Below are 20,361 nucleotides of genomic sequence, written 5' to 3'. Positions count from 1 at the left end.
TTTTGAAATCAGCATTAAAATTTGATCCTTTTGATGTATCTTTTGGCATCAAAATTCCGTTTTGTAGAATTTCGTTTACTATTGAGCCGGGTCGCTCCTTACTTACAGTTCGTTACCACGAACTGTTTGAAATAAGACATTTAACTACAATCGCGATAGTCAAGTAAATTATTATATATTACCCGGAGAGTGGACATTGTAGTCTACAAAGGTTTACACAGTGTGTGATTTTTCTCCCGTAAGAAATAACTCAGAATTGTTCTTCTATATATAAAAAGAATAAAAAGAATATATATAAAAATAAAAAGAGTATATAGGAAAAATCACGAACGAAAATACGAAATAGGGCAAAAAGCAACAAAAGAGGAAAAACATTGTTGGATGAGAAAAGAGAAAGAAAGAGAGAGACAGAAAGAAAGACACAGTGAGAGAAAGCCAGATAGAGAAAAAATGCTGGATTTGTTGGTTGGGATTGTATTGGGATCCACCAAGATGGAAATTCTGATTACTTTCAGTTCCGTTCTTTAGCAGGTGATAAAGCTGCATGCATAGAAATAGAAAAACATACATCCTGTAATTAAAAGCAAAAATCCTGAGTTGATGACATTCTTGTTTTGATTATATTTATTTTTTCTAATAAGAAGAATAATAAGTTCAAAATATCTAGTTTTCTCTTAAGTGTGTGAAAAGCCGACTATATTGATATGAAACAATGCTGCTTCCAGACTAAATAATATCTTTTGGAGTCTATAGCCTTAGGTTGAGTTATTCTCGTGCCTGTGTCGGAACTTGTCTTTGCTCAATTCAGTCTTCAAATTGAAAAAGTTTACTTACGAACAACGCTAAGATGATGAGCACTAGACATTGTTTGAAAGGAGGGACCTTCAGCAACTATCTCGCATCTGTATCTGCCTGCCGTGTCAAAGTTTACATTGTGAAGCAAAATTTTATGTTTGTCTGATTCTTCCATCTAAAAAAATATTAATTAGCTCCAACTTAATTTCTTGAATAAAAATATACAGCCCTAAATTCTGCTAAATTAGAAATTGAAGAATTACGAATTTTCAAACCTAAGCCAATTGAGATACCATAATTTGCACTTTACTGAAAAAATATAAATGTTTTTACTTTTATAACTTTAATAAGTCAAATAATATTAACATTTTTATTATTAAATATCGGTATATGTATATTAAACTGACAATGCACATTCATTTGTATTTTTTCAGTAAAGTACAAAATATGTTCTGGCCTTGGGAAGGCATAGGGGTTTTGAGCCTTACTCGTGTTAATTTCTGCTCGTTTTGAAATTGACTCGGTTATTTATTGTAATTTCTGTTCGTTTTGGGTTTCATTTATTTATCGATGCTGATTTGTGGTACTTTCCCGCTGGGTAGATTCTTTACTTTTCTTTGAAAAACTTATTTTGTGGAAAAAGTTTTTTTTAATCAATTTCTGTTTGTTTTATATTGACATCGTCTTTTCAGGGAAAAAGAAAATAATTCTTTAAATCTTTTCGTTTTTTTAAGACTTTATAGTTTGGCCTGCTATGTGTATGCTAGAGAAAAAGTTTCAGCAATTTTTAACAACATACACCCTTTTAATAACCTGGACACAAATAGTAGTGTTTAATTCAGTTTCATACCTCCTCTAGTTGACCTGAAATAAAAAACTTGATACCAATCGCAAAAATAATCTTTTTCATTTCTTTGATAGCTTGAATACACTTAATCTATTTTGGTTTGGTTAAAGTTTAAGAGCAGAAGTAGCCCCGAAAGTTTGAACATAATACCATCAGTCGTTCTTGGGATACTGCTGAGATGCCTTATTGGGAATTAGCATTAATACAGTGCATTTTGATTTAATCTTAGGCAACATTTAGTTTTTAAACATAATGGACAATAGGGAGGGTGGGCGTGGAAGGGGGACTAGTTGCCCTCCAATCACTTTCCACTATTAAAAAGGGCATTAACCCTTTCTATTTTGAATCGAATGAGCCCTTTTCGAAGTTCATAAGACAACTTCTTCGATCCAAAGTACCCTGGTCTAAACAAATAAAAAAAGAAAAAATAATAATGCATTGTACATTTGTACCCACATCGATCTTTACTATAAAAATGTCAAGAGTTCCAATCGCTTTCGACTATTAAAAATGGCACTAGCCCTTTCAATTTCGAATCGAATTAGCCCTTATTGAGTTTCTATGACAACGCTTTCTATAAACACCTTATATGCCCCCTGGGTATAAATTACAACCGTTGCCCTGAGGGCTGTGAGGGGGTCGTGATCTTCAAAGACCTGATTTCAAAAACTTTCAACTACGTTAAACAAAATGGCTATCTCAAAATTTTGATTGGATGTATTTGGGGAAATGGTGGGCGTGAGAGTGGCGTTAGTTGCTCTCCAATCACTTCCGACTATTAAAAAGGGAACTAGCCCTTTCAATTTCTAGTCAAATAACCCCTTTTTGAAGTTTCTACGACAACGCTTACAATAAAAACCTTATATACCCCCAGGGTATAACTTACAACCCTTACCCTGAGGGCTGTGGGGGGAGTGTCATCCTCAAACACATAATTTCCAGACTTTTTAACTACGTCGAAGAAAATAACCATATCAAAATTTTCATTGGATGTGTTTGGGGAAATGGCGGGTGTGAGAGTGGTGTTACTTATCCTCCAATCACTTTCGACTATTACAAGGGGCAAAAGCCCTTCTAATTTCCAATCGAATGAGCTCTTTTTGAGATTTTTACAACATCACTATCAATAAAAACCATATATGCTCCCAGGGCAAAACTTACAGTCCGTGCCCTGAGGGCTCTGAGGGGGTTATCGTCCTAAAAGACCTAATTTCTAAAACTTTTAACTACGTTGAACAAAATAGCTATCTAAAAAATTTGATTGGACGTGTTTGGGGAAAAGGTGGGCGTGAGAGGGGGGTTAGTTGCCCTCAAATCACTTTCGACTATTAAAAAGGTCACTAGCTCTCTGAATTTCCCATTGAATGAGCCCTTTTTCAAGCTTCTACGACAAAGCTTTCAATACAAACCTTATATGCCCCTAGGGTATAACTTACAACCCTTATCCTGAGGGCTGTAGGGGAGTGTTATCTTCTTAGATATAATTTTCGGACTTTTCAACTACTTTGAACAAAATAGCTATCTCAAAAGTTTGATTGGATGTGTTTGGATAAATAGTGGGCGTGGAAGGGGTTTTAGTTGCCTTCCAATCACTTTCGACTATTAAAAAAGCACTAGTCATTTCAATTTCTAATCAAATGAACCCTTTTTGAAGTTCCTACGACAAGACTTTCTATAAAAAAATCCTTACAAACCCCCAGGGCATAACTTACAACCCTTGCCCCGAGGGCTGTGGGGGGTTGTCATTCTCAAAGACCGAATTTCCAGAACTTTCCACTACGTTGAACAAAATGGCTCTCTCAAAATTTTGATTGGATATGTTTGGAGAAAAGGTGGACTTGAGAGGGGGGTTAGTTGCCCTCCAATCACTTTTGACTATTAAAAAGGGCACTAGCCCTTTGAATTTCCAGTTGAACGGGCCTTTTTTGAAGGACTACCCGAAGGTCTGCCAGTTGTCATATTTGCTGGCCGAAGAAAAAGCTGAAAATTAGGCGAACGCTCTAAGACAGACTCACTGTTCTCACTTAGAAGATGATAAGCAAAACACACAATATCAAAACTACTAAACAGATTTTCAATAATTTCTAGTTTTTCATGGGAACCATTACTATTGTGAGAAAATACTGACAAATAAATTTTTAGTGTCCTGAAGCAGTTGTATAATTTCTTTGTCCTTGAGCAGAAAACTGCTTTTTCATTTCTGCACAAATCAAGCTGTTACTTCTGTGGTTTTTCCCACACTTTGCACATTTTATGTCTGCTTAGCAAGCTTGGTCCTTAGTCCAATGATTCCCGCATATATACTATACTTAGGTAGGCTTGAATTTGTAGATTTTGGGCCTTAGACCCTCTTAGGCTCCTCCCAGAAAGTGTCATGTCCCCTTGCGACAGCCCCCTCCCAGACACTTTACTCTAATTGTGAGGATTGTCTGAAGTACTGTGAGGATTGTCTGAAGAGGATTGTCTGACATATAAGGAAATTAAGGTTAAAAAGGTTAGGTCACATCTTACGAATGAAGGTTGACGGATTGCCATAGATTCTAATTTCTGATCTTTCATCTGGGGCGAAACAAGATGCGTGACATCCTTAGATTCAGTAAGAAAAGCTTATAAAAAAAAGGTTTAAAGGAAATTGGAATTAAACGGGCAAAGAATGAAGTTTTAATTAGATTTGGGTTGAGATCAAGAGAATTAAAGTTGCAAGGCTGGTTTTGTCTTGGTCGACTTACTACTGCGGTGATTTGTTAGTAACAAAAGCAGCAGTAGCGCATAACAATAAAATAAAAAAAAATTCAAGCTGTATCATTGCTCTTCCCACCTCATCCATCTCTTCCTAATTGCTAATTGGACGGAAAAAGGCTAATTGGACAAACCCCACAGAAGGAATCCCCAAAGCCTATTTTAAACTCTTTTTAAAGGTTGTTTTCAGAGTTTTGTTTGGCAAGATGAAAGCAAAACTTCAAGAGTGTATATGATTGTTCCTAATGGTTTGGACCCACAAGTGAGGAAGAAAAGAAATAGATAAATATCAGTGTTGTTAATGGTGGCCCCCGGAGATTACACCCTGGAAAATACCCCCCCCCCACGGAAAATACCCCACTGGAAAATACACTCCCCCCCCGCAGAAAAAAAATCCTCGCGGAAAATACCCCATCCCTCCCAGAAAATCCCCCCCAGAAATCCCCCCGGAAAATACCCCTTCGCAGAAATTACCCCCCCCCCCTGGTAAGTACCCCCCGTCGAAAATAAGGCTTTCCAAATTTGAGAATTTTATTTAAGTTTTATTTATTTTTTATTTCCGTAGGGGGAAGGAATTTTGGTACTTGTGTATTATGCACCTCTCACTGAACTTTACGGTATGTAAAACTCGAGAACAAACCGGTTTCTTCGTTAGTTTTTTTCAGCTTAGCGTGAGACAACACAAAGAGAAGTGACAGAATAGATAGCAAATATATAATTTGGGCTATATATTTGCACATAAGGGGGGGGGGGGTAAAGTATTTGGACAGTTTGAAGTCAGAAAACAATTCTTTCTAGGTATAGCCACTAAAAATTACCGAAGAACAGCAAGTTATCTGGAAATTTTGTTTACTAAATTCGAAAAAAAAGAAAAAAAAAATCGCAGTTTAAAGTAAATGTAAAGTTTTATTTAAGTATTTTTTCAAAGTGTTCAGCGTTTTTTTTTCAATGACTATTTTTCCAAGTATTAGGTACTTTTATTAGGCTAGTGTATTGTTTCGTTGAAGTATTTTATGATGATCGCTGATCAAAGTTTATGTTATTTGTGCATTTCATTTATGTTATTTTACTATGTTCGTGGCCGTATATTGACTTTAAAATACACTTCTCTATCTATCTATCTAATATGCAGAATACTTTTATCAAACATATTTTGCATACCGACCCGTTATGCTTCCCCCCCCCTAATATACAAATCTATAGCCCAAATTTATTTCTAAAGCAACGAAGAAACTAACGTAAAAACTGGTGTGTTCTCCAGTTTTACACAGCGTTAACTTGAGGGAGAGGCACATAATACACAAGTACCAAAATTTCTCCCCCCTAAGGAAATAAAAAAAAACTCAAACAAAATTCTCAAATTTGGAAAGCCTTATTTTCCACGGAGGGTATTTTCCGGGGGGGGGGGTATATACCGGGGTGTATTTTCCGTGGGGGTATTTTCTGCAGGGGATATTTTCCGTAGGGGTATTTTCCGGGGGGGGGGGGTAATCACCGGGGGGTAAACACCTAGAACCGTTGTTAATGATAGACTTTTCAAACTATTTACAATCCACAAAGAGATATAATAGGAGGTCGCTAAAATGTGCTAGGGCATAATTTGTTTCTACACCTTGTCTTTCCAAAAGTTTTTCATCTTTCACCTCAATTATTTTTGGGAATATACATGTTTAGGTACTGCAAGTTATGCTTCAGACTGTTTATCTTGCCAGAAAGGTCTGTTCCAAAAATGCTAATTATGTGTTTTTCCTCTGTTTTTCATTTTCAGTGTTGCATGTGAAGAATTGATGATTTGGAAGAGATGGATGAGGTGGGAAGAGCAATGATACAGCTTGCCTTTTTTTTATTGTTATACGCTGCTGCTGCTTTTGTTACTAATAAATCACCGCAGTACCAAGTCGACCCAGATAAAAACAGCCTTGCGACTTTAATTCTCGTGATCTCAACCCAAATCTATTTAAAACTTCATTCTTTGCCCCCTTAATTCCAATTTCCTTTAAACCTTTTTTATAAGTTTGTTTTACTGAATTTAAGGATGTCAGGGAGCCCCCTAGATCTTGAATGCTGTCTAGCTGAGTTGACGTATTCTCTAAAGGTCACTTCTTTTGTACCTGTGACTTCAACAAGGGTCAAAATAAAGACTCAGAAACATTGTTGGAAAGAGTACGATGAATTGCAAGATAGTAAGCTCCGGTTTTTTTTCAGTTTTCGGATTTTCGTTTCGATCTTTTGTCTACTTTACTGAAAGGGAGCCCCCTAGATTTTGAATGCTGTCTAGCTGAGTTGACGTATTCTCTATACGTCACTTCTTTTGTACCTGTGCCTTCGACAAGGGTCAAAATAAAGACTCAGAAACATTGTTGGAAAGAGGACGATGAATTGCAAGATAGTAAGCTCCGTTTTTTTTTTCAGTTTTCGGTTTTTCGTTTCCATCTTTTGTCTACTTTACTGAAATGGAGCCCCCTTGATCTTGAATTCTGTCTAGCTGATTTGACGTTTTCTCTAAAGGTCACTTATTTTGTACCTGTACTTTCATGAAGGTTAATAATAAAGGCCCAGAAACATTGTTGGAAAGATGACGATGAATTTCAAGATATTCAGATCCGGTTCTTTTTTTGGTTTCAGTTTTTCATTTCAGGGGGTTTTCTACTTTAATGAAAGGAATCCCCCTATATAATGAATTCTTTATATCTTAGTTAACTTAGTATCTAAAGTTCGCTTCTTTTTTAACTGTACTATAGAGTATTTAAATCAAATATGCTAAGAAAATTTGACTGTTAGTGTTCTTTTAATTGCTAGATAGTATTATCTGTTTTTTTTTTCAGGGGTCATTGTTTCGGTTCCATCGGGTTGCTTATTTTAAGTCTTGGAGCCCCCTAGATCTATAACTTATTCGAGCTGAGTTGACGTATTCTCTATGGTCATTTCTTTTGTACCTGTGCCTTCGACAAGGGTCAAAATAAAGACTCAGAAACATTGTTGGAAAGAGGACGATGAATTGTAAGATAGTAAGCTCCAGTTTTTTTTTTGGTTTAGGTTTTTTCGTTTCTGTATTTTGTATAATTTACTGAAAGGGATCCCCCTAGATATTGAATTCTGTTTAGCTGAGTTGAAGTTTTCTTAAAAGGTCACTTATTTTTTAACTGTTATTTCAAGAAGGGCAAAAATAAAGGCTCAGAAACATTGTCGGAAAGAGGACGATGAATTGCAAGATAGTAAGCTCCGGTTTTTTTTTTCAGTTTTTGGTTTTTCAGTTCCATCTTTTGTCTACTTTACTGAAAATGAACCCCTTAGATCTTGAATGCTGTCTAGCTGAGTTGACGTGTTCTCTAGAGGTCACTTCTTTTGTACCTGTGCCATCGATTAGGGTCATAATAAAGGCTCAGAAACATTGTCGGAAAGAGGACGATGAATTACAATATAGTAAGCTCCGTTTTTTTTTCAGTTTTTGGTTTTTCGTTTCCATCTTTTGTATAATTTAATGAAAGGGAGCCCCTTAGATCTTGAATGCTGTCTAGCTGAATTGACGTGTTCTCTAAAGGTCACTTCTTTTGTACCTGTGCCTTCGATAAGGGTAAAAATAAAGGCTCAGAAACATTGTTGGAAAGAGGACGATGAATTGCAAGATAGTAAGCTCCGGTTTTTTTTTCAGTTTTCGGTTTTTCGTTTCCATCTTTTGTATAATTTACTGAAAGGGAGCCCCCTAGATCTTGAATGCTGTCTATCTGATTTGACGTATTATCTAAAGGACATTTCTTTTGTACCTGTGCCTTCAACAAGGGTCAAAATAAAGACTCAGAAACATTGTTGGAAAGAGTACGATGAATTGCAAGATAGTGAGCTCCGGTTTTTTTTCAGTTTTCGGTTTTTCGTTTCCATCTTTTGTCTACTTTACTGAAAGGGAGCCCCGTAGATCTTGATAGCTGTCTAGCTGATTTGACGTATTCTTTACACGAGACTTCTGTTGTACCTGTGCTTTCGGCAAGTCTAATAATAAAGGTTCAGAAACATTGTTGGAAAGAAGACGATGAATTGGAAAATAGTATGCTCCAGTTTTTTTTTCAGTGTTCGGTTTTTCATTTCCATCTGTTGTGTAATTTACTCAAAGGGATCCCCGTAGATCTTGAATGCTGTCTAGCTGAATTGACGTATTCTCTAAAGTTCACTTCTTTTGTACCTGTGCCTTCGACAAGGGTCAAAATAAAGGCTCAGAAACATTGTTGGAAAGAGGACGATGAGTTGGAAAATAGTCAGCTCCGGTTTTTTTTTCAGTTTTCGGTTTTTCATTTCAATATTTTGTCTAATTTACTGAATGGGATCCCCCGAGATCTTGAATTCTTTCTAGCTGAGTTGACTTATTCTCTAAAGGTCGCTTTTTTTGTACCTGTTCCTTCAAGAAGGGTCAAAATAAAGACCCAGAAACATTGTTGGAAAGAGGACGATGAATTGGAAGATAGTAAGCTCTGGTTTTTTTTCTGTTTTCGGTTTTTCGTTTCCATCTTTTGTCTACTTTACTGAAAGGGAGCCCCCTAGATCTTGAATGCTGTCTAGCTGAGTTGACGTATTATCTAAAGGTCACTTCTTTTGTACCTGTACCTTCGATAAGGGTAAAGATAAGGTCTCAGAAAAATTGTTGGACAGAGGACGATGAATTTCAATATATTAAGCTCCATTTTTTTTGAGTTTTATGTTTTTCGTTTCTATATTTTGTCTTCTTTACTGAAAGGGCTCACCCAAGATCTTGAATTCTGTCTATCTGAGTTGACATATTCTATAAAGGTGACTTCTTTTGTAACTGTGCTTTCTACAATGGTCAAAATAAAGTCTCATAAACATTCTTGGAAAGAGTACTATGATTTGATAGAGATTTATCTCGGGTTTTTTTTTTCAGGTATTTGTGTTTCGGTTAGATCTTATTTCTAATGTAATGAATGGGATCCCCATATATATTGATTTCTTTCTAGCTGATTTGACTTATTCTCTAAAGGTAGCATTTTTTTTAACAGTGACTTTAACTATGGTACAAATAAGGACTCAGAAAGTTGGTTGTAAAGAGGTCGATGAATTGCAATTTATATATCTCGTTTTTTAGTGAGTTTTCAGTTGTTTGTGTACATCGGTTGTATACTTTACTGTAAGGGATCCCCCTTATATTTTGAAAGCCGTCTAGCTGAGTTGACGATTAATCTCAAGGTGAATTCTTTTGAGACGGTGACTACATATAGGGTGATAATACATAATAAAAAACAATGTTGAAAAGAGGACGATGAATTGCACAATAGTAAGCTCCGTTTTTATAGAGGTGTAGTTTTTTAGTTTACATCTTTTGTCTAATTTAATGAAAGGGTGCCCCCTTAAAATAGAATGATTTATAGATGATTTAAATTAGTATCTAAACGTCAATTCTTTTGTATCTGTGAATTCAAAAAGGGTATTAATAAAGACTCAGAAAGATTGTAGTAAAGAGGAAGATTAATTACAAGATAGTAAGCTCCGTTTTTTTTTTCAGTTTTTTTTTTTTCATTTCAATCTTTTTTATAATTTAACGTAATGGATCCCCCTTGATATTTAATTCTTTCTATCTGATTTTAAGTATTATATAAACGTTACTTCTTTTTTACCTGTTACATCGAGAAGGGTAATAATAAAGACTCAAAAACATTGTTAGAAAGATGACGATGAATTGCACGATAGTAAGCTCCGTTTTTTTTGAGTGTTCGTTTTTTCGTTTCCATATTTTTTCTAATTTAATTTATGTGAGCCCCTTGATATTGAATTATCTATAGATGAATTGAAGTATTCTCTAAATGTCACTTCTTTTTTACCTGTACCTTCGTGAAGGGTCAAAATAAAGACTCAAAAAAAGTGTTGTAAAGATGCATATGTATTGGAATATAGTCATATCCCGTTTTTTTTTCAGTTTTCAGTTTTTTCGTTTCCTTAGGTTTTATACTTTAATAAAAGGAAGCCCACTTTATCTTGAATTATGTCTAGCTGATTTGCCGAATTCTCTAAAGGTAATTTCTGTTGTACATGTGACTTTTGCAAGGTTAAAAATAAAGACTCAGGAACATTGTTGTAAAGAGGACGATGTATTGCAAAATAGTAAGCTCCGTTTTTTTTTCAGGTTTCGGTGTTTCGTTTGCATCGTTTGTATAATTTACTGAAAGGGATCCCCCTAGATCTTTAATTCTGTCTATCTGAGTTGACGTAGTCTCTAAAGGACATTTCTTTTGTACCTGTGCCTTCGACAAGGGTCAAAATAAAGACTCAGAAACATTGTTGGAAAGAAGACGATGAATTGGAAGATAGTAAGGTCTGGTTTTTTTTGTGGTGTAGGTTTTTCATTTCCATGTTTTTTTTACTTTACTGAAAGGGATCCCCCTATATCTTGAATTTTGTCTAGCTGAGTTAACTTATTATCTAAAGGTCACTTTTTTTGTAACTGTGACTTCAATAAGGGTAAAAATAAAGGCTCAGAAACATTGTTGGAAAGAGGACGATGAATTGGAAGAGAGTAAGCTCCGGTTTTTTTTTCTGTTGTAGGTTTTTCGGTTAAATATTTTGTCTACTTTACTGATAGGGATCCCCCTAGATATTGAATTCTTTCTATCTGAGTTAAATTTTTCTCTAAAGGTCGTTTTTTTTGTACCTGTGCCATCGACAAGGGTAAAGATAAGGACTCATAAACATTGTCGGAAAGAGGAAGATGAATTGCAAGATTTTTAGCTCCATTTTTTTTCAGTTTTATTTTTTTCGTTTCTATATTTTGTAGAATTTAATGAATGGGAGCCCCTAGATCTTTATTTCTGTCTGGATGAAGTTACGCTTTATATCAACGTCTCTTCTGTTGTGCCTGTATTATCGAGTAGGGTCATAATAAAGACTCAGAAACATTGTTGGAAAGAGGACGATGAATTGGAAGATAGTAAGCTCCGTTTTTTTTCAGTTTTCGGTTTTTCGTTTCCATCTTTTGTCTACTTTAATGAAAGGGAGCCCCCTTAATCTTTAATGCTGTATAGCTGAGTTGACGTATTCTCTAAACGTCACTTCTTTTGTATCTGTGTCTTCAACAAGGGTCATAATAAAGACTCAGAAACATTGTTGGAAAGAGGACGATGAATTGCAAGATAGTAAGCTCTGTTTTTTTTCAGTTGTTGGTTTTTAATTTCCATCTTTTGTCTACTTGAATGAAATGGAGCCCCCTTGATCTTGAATTATGTCTAGCTGAGTTTACGTATTATATAAAGGTCACTTCTTTTGTACCTGTGCTATAGAGTATGTTAAAAATAAATAATAAGAAACTTTGTCGGAAATAGGACGATGAATTGGAAGATTTTAATCTCCGTTTTTTTTTCAGGTTTCGTGTTTTATTTTCCATCTTTTTTTTACTTTACTGAATGGAAGCCCCCTTGATATTGAATTCTGTCTATCTGAATTGACGTATTCTCTAAAGGTGACTTTTTTTTTACCTGTACCTTCAACAAGTTTCATAATAAAGGTTCAGAAACATTGTCTGAAAGAGGACTATTAATTGCAAGAGAGTATGCTCCAGTTTTTTTTTCAGTTTTTAGTTTTTTGTTTACGTATGTTGTCCACTGTACTAAAAGGAAGCCCCCTAGATCTTGAATTCTTTCTAGATGATTTTCCGTATTATCTAAAGGTCACTTCTTTTGTACCTGTGCCTTCAGCAAGGGTCAAAATAAAGACTCAGAAACATTGTTGGAAAGAAGACGATGAGTTGGAAAATAGTAAGCTCCGGTTTTTTTTCATGTTTCGGTGTTTCGTTTCCTTATTTTGTCTACTTTTCTCAAAGGTAGCCCCCTAGATCTTGAATGCTTTCTAGCTGTGTTGATGTATTATCTAAATGTCACTTATTTTGTAACTGTGCCTTCATCAAGTGTAAAAATAAAGTCTCAGAATAATTGTTGGAAAGAGTATTATGAATTTCAAGATATTATGCTCCGGTTTTTTTTCAGTTTTCGTTTTTTCTTTTACATATGTTTTGTAATTTAATCAATGGGAGCCCTCAATATATTGAATTTTTTCCATCTGAGTTGACGTATTCTCTAAAGGTCACTTCTTTTGTACCTGTGCCATCGACTAGGGTCAAAATAAAGACTCAGAACATTGTTGGAAAGAGGACGATGAATTGCAAAATAGTAAGCTCTGTTTTTTTTTCAGTTTTTGGTTTTTCATTTCCATCTTTTGTATACTTTACTGATAGGTATCCCCCATAATATTGAATGTTTTCTAGCTGATTTGTCGTATTATATACACGTCACTTCTTTTGTATCTGTGTCTTCAACAAGTGTCAAAATAAAGACTCAGAAACATTGTTGGAAAGAGGACGATGAATTGCAAAATAGTAAGCTCCGGTTTTTTTTCAGGTTTTTGTTTTTATTTTACATATTTTGTCTAATTTAATGAAAGGGAGCCCCCACTATCTTTAATACAGTATATATTTGTTGACGTATTATCTAAAGATCAATTACTTTTTAACTGTGCCTTCGACAAGGGTAAAAATAAATGCTCTGAAACATTGGTGGACAGAATACGATGACTAGCAAGATAGTAAGCTCCGTTTTTTATGTAAGTTTTTGTTTTTTAGTTTCCATATTTTGGCTAATTTACTGAAAGGGAGCCCCCTTGATCTTGAATGCTGTCTAGCTGAATTGACGTATTCTCTAAAGGTCACTTCTTTTGTACCTGTGCCTTCGAGAAGGGTCAAAATAAAGACTCAGAAACATTGTCGGAAAGAGGACGATGAATTGCAAGATATTAAGCTCCGGTTTTTTTTAAGGTTTCAGTTTTTCGTTTCCCTCTTTTGTCTACTTTACTGAAAGGAAGCCCCCTAGATCTTGAATGCTGTCTAGCTGAGTTGACGTATTCTCTAAAGGTCACTTCTTTTGTACCTGTGCCATCGACTAGGGTCAAAATAAAGACTCAGAAACATTGGAAAGAGGACGATGAATTGAATAATATTAATCTCAGTTTTTATTAAGTTTTAGGTTTTTAGTTTCGATATTTTGTCTAATTTAATGTAATGGATACCCCTAGATATTGAATTCTTTATGGCTGAAGTTACGCATTATCTAAATGTGACTTCTTTTGTACCTGTGCTTTATACAAGGGTCAAAATAAAGTCTCAGAAACATTGTTGGAAAGAGGATGATGAATTGGAAGATAGTAAGCTCTGGTTTTTTTTTCAGGGGTCTTTTTTTCGTTTATAGATAGTTGCCTCTGGTCCGAATTGGATCCCCTGTTTTCTTTAAATCAGTCCGGATTTGGTGCAGTTTTCTTTCTTGGACGATATAGGTTTGAAACTACTACTGAGTCTGTAACAGAACTGTGATAAGGACAATTGTCGGAAAGATTTAGTTTTCGTGCACGTGATAAATCTGGGGGTTTTTTCTGAGGTCATTTGTTTGGGTCTATAGGTTTTACACTGTAACGTAATGGGTCCCCCTAAATTTTGAAAGATTTCTAGATGAGGTTAAATATAATCTAAAGGTGACTACTTTTGTGCCTGTAACTTCAGCAAGGGTCAAAATAAAGACTCAGAAACATTGTTGGAAAGAGGACGATGAATTGAAAAATATTTAGCTCCGTTTTTTTTTTCAGTTTTCAGTTTTTCATTTCAATATTTTGTCTAATTTACTGAAATGGAGCCCCCTAAATCTAGAATGCTTTCTATATTAGTTTACGTATTCTATAAACGTCAATTCTTTTGTACCTGTGAATTCTACAAGGGTCATAATAAAGACTCAGAAACATTGTTGGAAAGAGGACGATGAATTGCAAGATAGTAAGCTCCGTTTTTTTTTCAGTTGTTGGTTTTTCGTTTCCATCTTTTGTCTACTTTAATGAAAGGGAGCCCCCTAGATATTGAATGCTGTCTAGCTGAGTTGACGTATTCTCTAAAGGTCACTTCTTTTGTACCTGTGCCTTCTAGAAGGGACAAAATAAAGACTCAAAAACATTGTTGGAAAGTGGACGATGATTTGGAAGATAGTTTGCTCCGTTTTTTTTCAGGTTTATGTTTTTTGTTTCCCTCTTTTGTATACTTTACTGAAAGGGATCCCCCTAGATATTGAATGCTGTCTAGCTGAGTTAACGTATTATCTAAGGTCACTTATTTTGTACCTGTGCCTTCGTCAAGTGTCATAATAAAGAGTCAGAAAAAGTGTTTGAAAGAGTTCTATGAATTGTAATATATTCTTATCAAGTTTTTTTTTCAGTTTTCGGTTTTTTGTTTCCTTCTGTCGTCAACTTTACTGAAAGGGAGCCCCCTTTATATAGAATTCTTTCTATATGATTTGCAGTATTATCTAAAGGTAATTTATTTTTTACCTGTGCCTTTAGTAAGGGTAATATTAAATACTCATGAAAATTGTTGGAAAGAGGACTATGATTTAAAATTTTTTATTCTCCGTGTTTTTTTCATTTTTCGGTTTTTATTTTCCATCTTTTTTCCAATTTACTTAAAGGGGGCCCCCAAGATATCGAATTCTGTTTATATTATTTGTCGTTTTCTGTAAAGGTTACTTCTTTTTTAACTTTGCCTTCATCTAGGCTCAAAATAAAGACTCAGAACCAGTGTTGGAAAGAGGATGATGAGTTGCAATATAGTAAGCTCCGGTTTTTTTTCAGTTTTTGGTTTTTCCTTTACAGCTTTTGTTTACTTTTCTGAATGGGAGCCCTCTAGATCTTGTAAGATGTCCAGCAGTGTTGAAGTTTTCTCTAAAGGACACTTCTTTTGTACCTCTACATTCTACGAGCTTAAAAATAAATACTCAGAAACATTGTTGGAAAAAGGACTATTACTTACACTATAGTAAGCTCCGTTTTTTTTTTCAGTGTTCGGTTTTTAGTTTCCATGTTTTGTCTACTTTAATGTAAGGGAGCCCCCTAGATCTTGAACGCTGTCTAGCTGAGTTGACGTATTCTCTAAACGACATTTATTTTGTACCTGTGTCATCGGCTAGGTAAATAATAAAGGTTCAGAAACATTGTCGTAAAGAAGATGATTAATTTCACAATAGTAAGCGCCGTTTTTTTTTCAGGTGTATTTGTTTAATTTCCATCGTTTTGCTACTTTAACGAATTTGTGACCCCTATATCTTTAATGCAGTCTAGCTGAGTTGACGTATTATTTAAAGATCACTTACTTTTTAAATATGCCTTCGACAAGGGTCAAAATAAAGACTCAGAAACATTGTTGGAAAGAGGACGATGAATTGCAAGATAGTAAGCTCCGTGTTTTATTTCAGTTTTTGGTTTTTCGTTTCGATGTTTTTTATACTTTAATTAAAGGGAGCCCCCCTATATATTGAATGCTGTCTATCTGTGTTTTCTTTTTATCTAAATATCACTTATTTTGTACCTGTGCATTCGACAAGTGTCTAAAAAAAGACTCAGAAACATTGTCAGAAAGAGGACGATGAATTGCAAGATAGTCAGCTCCGTTTTTTTTCAGTTGTAGGTTTTTCGTTTCCAACTTTTTTCTACATTACTGAATTGGATCCCCCTAGATATTGAATTCTGTCTAGCTGTGTTTACGTATTCTCTAAAGGTCACTTCTTTTGTACCTGTGCCATCGACTAGGGTAATAATAAATGCTCAGAAACATTTTCGTAAATAATTCTATTATTGAAAAGTGTTTTTTATGCGGTTTTTTATTTCATGTGTCTTTGTTTCAGTTCCGTCGGTTTGCCAATTGTACGTTTTTGGTCAACCTAGCACTTTAATGTATTCTAGCTGTTGTGACGTTTTAATTAAACGTCTCTACTGTATTGCAAGTGTTAACGGGTCTTGTAATAAAAAATGTAAAGGAACATTTACGTACAGAAGATGATGAAGAAGAAAAGCGACTTCTACGGGTTTTTTTCAGGGGTCTTTTTTTCGTTTCCATCTTTTGTCTTTTTTACTGAAAGGGAGCCCCCTATATCTTTAATGCTCTTTAGCTGAGTTGACGTATTATCAATAGGTCACTTCTTTTGTACCTGTGCCTTCAACAAGGGCCAAAATAAAGATTCAGAAACATTGTTGGAAAGAGGACGATGAATTGCAAGATAGTAAGCTCCGTTTTTTTTTTTGAGTTTTCTGTTTTTCGTTTCCATGTTTTGTCTAATTTAATGAAAGGGAGCCCCCTAGATCTTGAATGCTGTCTAGCTGAGTTGACGTATTCTCTAAAGGTCACTTCTTTTGTGCCTGTGCCTTCGAGAAGGGTAAAAATAAAGACTCAGAAACATTGTTGGAAAGAGGACGATGAATTGCAAGATAGTAAGCTCCGTTTTTTTTGAGTTGTCTGTTTTTAGTTTCTGTCTTTTGTGCACTTTAATGAAAGGGATCCCCCTTGATATTGTATTCAGTCTCTCTGTTTTTACGTTTTCTCTAAACATTACTTATTTTGTTTCATTGCCATCGAGAATTGAAATAATAAAGTATCAAAAAATTTGTTGTAAAGAGGACGATGAATTTCACTATAGTAATTTCTGTTTTTTATTTCAGGTGTCGTTTTTTTATTTCCCACGGTTTTCTAAATTAATGAAATGGAGCCCCCTTGATAATGACTTCGGTCTAGATGAGGTTACGTTTTATCTAAATGTCACTTCTTGTGTAACTGTGCTATCAAGAAGGGTAAAAAAAAAGGCTCAGAAACATTGTCGGAAAGAGGAAGATGAATTGGAAAAGAGTAAGCTCCGTTTTTTATTTCAGTTTTCGGTTTTTTCTGTTCCGTCTTCTATCTACTTTACTGTAAAGGAGCCCCATAGATCCTGAATGCTTTCTAGCTGAGTTGACGCATTCTCTAAAAGTAACTTCTTCTGTACCTGTGCCTTCGACAAGGGTAAAAAAAAAGACACGGAAACATTATTGGAAAGAGGACGATGAATTGCAAGATAGGAAGCTCCGGTTTTTTTTTCAGTTTTCGTTTGCTTTGGTTCCATCTTCTGTCTACTTTACTGAAAGGGAGCCCCCTAGATCTTAAATGTTTTCTAGTTGAGTTGACATATTCTCTAAAGGTCACTTCTTCTGTACGTGTGCCTTCGACAAGGGTCAAAACAGGGACACAGAAACATTGTTGGAAAGAGGACGATGAATTGCAAGATACTAAGCTTCGTCGTAATATTTGGTTTCGGACTTGAGATGACTGTGATCGCCCCTGTTCGGGTGTTATTTTTTTGATAGTTAAGTCAACTGAACGTGAGTTCCGAAAAGTTCTCCACCGTTGGAAAAACATACAAGTTCAAACAGAAATACGTGAGATAAGAAATAATCCTCAGCAACTTTGGAAGAGAGTTTCGAGGCTCACACCAAGTTCGTCTTCGCAATCTAACCCGATCTATGTCACTAAGAAGGAAACATTCCTCCACCGGTTGAAGATACCTATGATCCTGTTCTCTTCCGTCACATGTTAAAAATTGACCCCCTGAGGAACTTTGACACCGTTATTGAAAATATTCCTACATTCCTGATTTCAATAACGGTTCGGTTGGCATTATTGAAAAGAGCTGGGCTAAGAACACAGCCTTGTTTCAAACCTATCCAAACACTGCTGGCATTGCTCAGCTGGCATCCTAGCCACAACCGTATGGATGCATTGCCATACCAATCAAATAGTTAGTGGTAACAAACTGTAAGTAAGGAGCGACTCGGCTCAATAGTTACCAAAACTCTAAAAAACGGAATTTTGATATCAATAGACACATCAAACGAATTATGCTGTTACGCTGATTCCAAATGTATAAGATTCATTAAGCTTAGTAATGCAATTGGTAAGGAAACAAAATCAGTGAGGCAACCAAAGCAGAAAAATAATGAAATAGTTGAAGTAGAAAGAACATACTTCCGTTTTAGCTAACTGAAGCTCTACGTTGAATATTAAAGCATATCAATTCTAGAAGAACTGCTATGGAGATTTTGGCTCCCAACGGTAAAAAAAATTGAATTTCTTTATTTTCAATTATGTTACTAACGGCAAGACAAATTTGCAACAAGAATTTTGATAGTTTTCGTACAGATTTTACAAACAGTAAAGCAAGTTACAATGAAATTGATTTTTTTTTCGATTCTTAAACTAAAGATTTTTAGAGCACGTTATTTCCAGAGTACATGAGATTCTAGGATGCATTTTTCTAATTCACTTCCAAACATGTAGTTTCAATTATTTGTTCATCAGTACTTTAGAAATTTCAAATAACTGATCACAGATTACTGAAGAGATGTTTCTTGATAAAAGAACTCTGACATTTTAAAAAAAAGCTGCAATCTTTGAAATGGGGATAGTTCAGATAAAAAGATCTAAATAATCGTCAGATTAGAAAAAAGAAAATACAAAATTTATTCAGAGTAGTGGAATTTTGAACAAAAGCTGGGATTCTGGAAGTGCGGAAAGTTTAGGTATAAAAACGTGAAAATTCAAAGAATTAATAGGATGAAAATGTGACATTTGTTGAAATTCATAAATTGGGAAGTGTTTTGTTGTCAAAAATAATTAAAAGAACTGTATAATTTTCAAACCGAGCTGAAATTCTTGAAACGTGACAAGTGTGGTTATGAAAACATGAATATTCAGAGTTTTTAGAAGGAAGAAAATGCAAAGTTTGTCAATATTGTAAATTGAGAAGTATTTTCTTGATATGTGAAAGGTCTAGTTATTAAAACTTGAAAGTTTAAGCTAATTAGAAAGAAGAAAAAGCAAAATAGGTCAATATTCTTTAATTTTGGGAAGTGTTTTGTTGTCGAAAATCAATAAGAAAACAGTTTAGTTTTGAAAAAACCTGTAATTCTTGAAATGTGAAACGATTTTTGCAGAAATATAAAAATTCAGAAGGATATAATGGAGAAAATACGAAATTTCTTGAAATTCTTCATGGGGGAACTTCTTGTTCTTGAAAATCAGCATAAGAACTGATATACTTATTTTGAAAAAGCTGATATTCTTGAAATATGAAAGGTTTAGTTATAAAGATATATAAACACAAAAAAAACTGAAGGAATAAAACGAGAAATTTTTCTGAATTCTTGAAAAAGTAAGTGCTTTAAATTATCTTTAAAAATCTGAATTTGAGGAAGAAGCTATGATTCTTGAAATTTTAAAACTCTAGTAATAAGATATGAAAATTCAAAGTGTTAGAAAAAGAAAATGTGAATTATCAAAACAAAATTTATTGGAAAGTGATTTTGTCTAAAATCGTAATAAGAACATTAATATAAGACACTTTAATCCTAATAAATGAAAATTAAAAGGGTCAGAACTTTGAAATTCTTAAGAAATTCGTTTTTTTTTATTAATGGGTTTCAATTTTTAAGTTCAGATATAAGAAGCGCAAATTAAAATAAAAAAAAATCTTTTAAGCAACAAAGACCTTGTAGACGGAAAGACATTCTTAATCTATGATTAGGAGCAAACTTGAGTGAACACCAAGAAAAACCTCTTTAATAGACTCATAAAAGTATCAAATAAATGATAACAATCAAAATTAATTTAAAAATTGTCCTATAAAGACCTAATTGCACCTCGCAAAACATAAAAAAATATTTTATTAGGCCCATAGGTTCTGACAATAGTCGTATTATCAAAATATTAGTTAAGAGTAAACTGGAAGTGGTCAGATATTCTTAGTGTCTGTAGCAGTAGTTTTTTTTTTGACACGTGGAAGTGTTGCATATAGCAAGCAGATGATACTTAAGTAAAAAAAAAGAGGATTAAATTTGATTCTGTAAAAAAAAAATCATGTTTTCTGATAAAGGGAGGGGTTTTAAATTTCGTTTCAAATCAAAATTTATTTCAACACTCTATGATGAGTAATAGTCGAGTAAATAGTTCATAGAAGAAAAGATGCTTAATTTATGAATTGTTTAGGCTAAGGTGTCTTTCCATCTCCTTGGGGGTGCAGTTTCTAAGATAAGAACTGCGCACTTTTCTGTCAAAACCTGTCTTTGGGAGCAAGTGCTTTCCATTGACAGGGTTTTTC

The 20,361-nt window shown here is 34.5% G+C and overlaps 1 protein-coding gene across 1 annotated transcript in view; it reads right to left on the bottom strand.

Moving 5' to 3' along the window:
- LOC148942604 (cell adhesion molecule 2-like) overlaps positions 1-20,361 on the bottom strand; it is a 179,136-nt gene that overhangs the window by 21,890 nt on the left and 136,885 nt on the right. The window contains exon 4 of the mRNA XM_089102314.1: positions 835-970. Coding sequence (XP_088958440.1) covers positions 835-970 — 136 coding nt within the window. The remainder of the gene's footprint in view (positions 1-834; positions 971-20,361) is intronic.

Source organism: Artemia sp. Qi Xiang Cuo, chromosome 16 (assembly GCF_049724085.1).
Source record: "Artemia sp. Qi Xiang Cuo chromosome 16, ASM4972408v1, whole genome shotgun sequence".
NCBI classification, from domain to species: domain Eukaryota; kingdom Metazoa; phylum Arthropoda; class Branchiopoda; order Anostraca; family Artemiidae; genus Artemia; species Artemia sp. Qi Xiang Cuo.
Note: the sequence above shows the minus strand (reverse complement) of the source record. Positions and strands in the feature narration are given on the sequence as shown.